Raw genomic sequence first — 4,007 nt, 5'->3', positions numbered from 1 at the left:
TGAAAGTCGGATTACTTGTGCTTCAAAAGAACTGGGGTTGGGCCGGCCCTGTGGCTCACTCGGGAGAGTGCGGTGCTGGGAATGCAGCGGCGCTCCCGCTGCGGATTCGGATCCTATATAGGGATGGCCGGTGAGCTCACTGGCTGAGCGCGGTGTGGGTAACACCAAGCCAAGGGTTACGATCCCCTTACCAGTCACAAAAAAAGGCCAAAAAAAAAGAACTGGGGTTTGTAAAGGACTAAAGGAGAAATGACTTAAATGTGACATTGAGGTGGGGGTGGTGGTTAAGGAGGACACTCACAGGAGAGTGCGGCGCTGGGAATGCAGCAGCGCTCCCGCTGCGGGTTCAGATCCTATATAGGGATGGCCGGTGAGCTCACTGGCTGAGCGCGGTGTGGGTAACACCAAGCCAAGGGTTACGATCCCCTTACCAGTCACAAAAAAAGGCCAAAAAAAAAGAACTGGGGTTTGTAAAGGACTAAAGGAGAAATGACTTAAATGTGACATTGAGGTGGGGGTGGTGGTTAAGGAGGACACTCACCCCTCTTGGGCCCTGGGGTACATAGGATGGGGGAGAAAAACAGCTTTCCACACCTCAGGGATCAGTCAGGTTTCAGTTAGAATTCAACAGTGATGAGAAAATTCAGAGAAGTTGGAGATGAAGCAGATTTTGCAGTTGGCAGGGTGGAAGGTGGGTTGGGATGGTAAATGGGATTTTGAGTGAGGAATATAAAGTGAGGTCGAGGGACAGCATTGGTTCAAGTGTAAATTACCTGGGGGGCTTGGTGATTACACTCAATGATTCATCGATAGCAACAACACTCAAAAAGATATTTAATTAAAAAAATATCTGTGCACTTGAACAAAACCTCTGTGTCTCAGTTTTTAAAAATTGGCCCTTGGACGAGTAGGGCCTAGGGATGGGGGTCCTGAGCTGTTCTGGTGCCTCTTTTGTGATCTCAAATCTTCCCCTGGTGTCACCGTGATCATGCCCACGGATAGTAAAGGGCAGACATGGAAGCAAATCCAGTTCTGCCCGTGCTCAGCACTGTGCTGCCCCTTAGGGCCGGTGGCAGAAGCTGCAGCTGCTGCTCCATCAGCAGCCGTCTTGACATTCATGGCAGGGGCAGTAGCTGCTTCCCTGGCTTCATGAATGTGTGCTCAAACAGCCAAACGAGACCCCTGACAGTAAGAAGAGGAAGACAGGAAAGGCGAGAAGAGAAGCACACTTACACATGGCGTATGGCATCCTCAAAGAGAACCAGGTCCATCACTGGGTTGACTTCGTTGTGGTTCTCCAAGGCTTCCACCAGGGTCTGGGTCAAAAGTTCCCATGATTGTACAGGCATGTACTTGGGCTCACCTATGCCATTTGCAAAGTGGCAGTACATGTTCAGGCTTCGGGTCTGCTCCAAGGTCTCTTCAATATTCTGTTGACGAGATATAGGAACAAGGACCCCTTTACTGACTCCCAATTCTAGTTCTACACAAAGTGGAGACACATGATTAGCTTTTTCCCTCTGTACTCTCCCTGAAAATGAAGTATTGGTGCTACTTCCAAAGCGCCCTCCCTTTTGTGAAGCCCTTATAAAGTGGAGGTTTAACCTTCATTGACCAGCTCCATGCAGTCACTGAGGATGTTTGTTACTCCTTGTGGGCTGAGGATGGGAATTGGAAGGTGGGAGGTGGCCTCGTTGCAAGCACTGTCAGGGTCCATCTATGAGCACAGGAGTGGATGGGGACACATGGGTAGATTTCCCTAAGAAGGGGCTCTTCCACCAGTATTGGATGAAAGGGGTCAGGGCCCAATGGCCTCACTTTTCCCACATCCATTCCAACAGATCTTGCTCCCAATCCTCAGCAGTGTCATAAAACATCCTTTCCTGTTCTCCATGAGATTGCACACAATTGTGAGATTGCTGGGGGTTTCCAGCCCCAAAGTAATAGGTTCAGTTCAGAGGACATGGTTTCTGAAGACTGTGCTACTAGCCATCCTTAGGTGACTAGTTCATTTATGGGGACATTGGTAATCTTAAAGCATTTACAGTAAAATTTCCTATTTATAAAACTTTCATAAAAATTTGGGTTTAATGTGTGTCAAAATCTCACTCACAGGACAAATGCTACCATGCTTAATAGATATGTAGTATAACTCAATTAATTTAAAGGATATGGACTCTATATGTGTTCACAACCTATTTATGCTCTAAGTATTGAAGAGGCAACTAATTTTCATGCTAGAGGAGACAAAGATGTACTACTTACTTGTCAACATCCAAATACCTGAGCCCTGAGGTAGTGAAAAAAGGTTGCAGAGGAGGTAAGCCCAAGAAAGAATAGGCTTTCTAAGACACAAGTAGGAAGTTACACCAGCACAAGCAGTTGTCCCCACCTGCCATTCTTTTCTCCTGAAGTTCAGACTGGATGACCTACCTGAGAAAGAGGTAACCAGTATTCTGTTCACCAGCAGGGACATTGCCCAGGGTGTAAATCACAGGAGGATTAGCTTTACAAGCCCATGGGACAAGATTCACCAAATCTAATGTAGGGGAAGTAAAGATGATGATAACTTTTATAGAGAAATCAGGACTACTGTCTGGGTATAAGAAGAAAGAACTGGAAAGAGTTAAATATCAAATAGTTATTATATTTTGAAGGTGGTTTCGGGCCACAGAAAACCCGTAAACTATTCTGGCTTTGCCAGGTAGTAACAATAACTGCTCAGACATTTGGATCATGCAGTGCAGGAGGGTTTTTCTTGCTACTTTAGGAAAACACATGGGAAAGTGATGTGGGGATGTATTCACCTGGTTTGAGAATGGACTAACAAAGTGGGAATCAGTTCTGATGGCAGTCAATTTACACTAATGATGTAGCAGAGGAGATACTTAAGTGCAGTTTTGAAAAGGCCTGCAAAGATGCTTTGATGAACAAAACGAGTCTCTGATTTTATGATCAGAGCCATGCTGTGTAGAAGGGAGTGAGAAAACCAATGAACACAATGAACCAAAGATTCCTCAATAGTGACACTGTCTCACATAGGGCCAGGAATCAGAGAACTTTAAGTTTTTAATGATGGAAACAGGATTGTATTGTTTCTTTGGTAGAAATTTGGCAATTTTTTCTTGATACCAGTACCAAGATTTTGTGCATTCAAGGGTTCTTCAGGCTGGCATTTCAAATATTGGGGAAGGATAAGAGCAGTATTAATCATATTGTGGTCTATGATCAAAAGAATGTGCCCTCAGTACACAGATGCACATAAGGACCTGCCTTTCAAAGACTGAGTGTTGACTGTAATGTGCTAGCTCAGACAAACTTATGAAGACAGTCAAGGCTCTTTTGCAGAGTTAACAATGAATACAAAAGTTATCTAACTCTACAGTGCTCAGAGAGGGGCATTTAAATTCTAAACATCAGGCCCCATACAAATGATGAGAGAAGTAGAAGAATTTAGGATGCTTGGCCTAGTAAAAAGCAGACTAAAATAAGTTACTTAGAATGCTGTCCAAACATTCAAAAAGCTATCATAGAGGTTGGGATGAACTATAAATATCTTCAGAGGATAATAGTATCTCATCAGGAAATAATATGGAGCTAAACCAAACAAGGTGAGTACAGGGACAACATAGTACACTTAAGTACAAGATTTGATTGTTTCTAAGTTCAAGAGAGGACAGACAAGCAGTATGTGTGGAAAACATAGGGCTCTGGTCAGTAGGGTAACCCATAGGGCTCAGGGTTCATCGTAGGGTAATCTTGACACTAAGAAATGTAATACAACCCCAGGCTGTGTCAATACATCAGTGCTTGCTAAGGCATATCCTGTAGACATTCATTCTGTAAATTATTAATAAATTTTATGAAGGAAAAAGAGTTTTAGGGTCCAATGCATTTGGGAAATGATATGTGAATTAGGGTTATTCAAACTTTTAGGGCTTTAATGAGAAGGCTCCCAACAAAGAAAAGACCAGGACCAGATGGATTCACAGCAGAATTTTACCAAA

At 43.9% G+C, this 4,007-nt stretch overlaps 1 protein-coding gene across 1 annotated transcript in view; it reads right to left on the bottom strand.

Annotated features, from left to right (window-relative positions):
- Positions 1 to 1,115: 1,115 nt before the first annotated feature.
- The window catches only part of LOC103606053 (dynein heavy chain 9, axonemal-like), a gene marked incomplete at its 5' end in the record, with an annotated part of 130,202 nt that continues 127,310 nt past the window's right edge, over positions 1,116 to 4,007 (bottom strand). The window contains 1 exon segment of the mRNA XM_008590649.1: positions 1,116 to 1,430. Within this exon segment, the coding sequence (XP_008588871.1) occupies positions 1,116 to 1,430 (315 nt within the window).

This window comes from Galeopterus variegatus, unplaced genomic scaffold (assembly GCF_000696425.1).
Source record: "Galeopterus variegatus unplaced genomic scaffold, G_variegatus-3.0.2 Scaffold6249, whole genome shotgun sequence".
Taxonomy (NCBI): Eukaryota; Metazoa; Chordata; class Mammalia; order Dermoptera; family Cynocephalidae; genus Galeopterus; species Galeopterus variegatus.
Note: the sequence above shows the minus strand (reverse complement) of the source record. Positions and strands in the feature narration are given on the sequence as shown.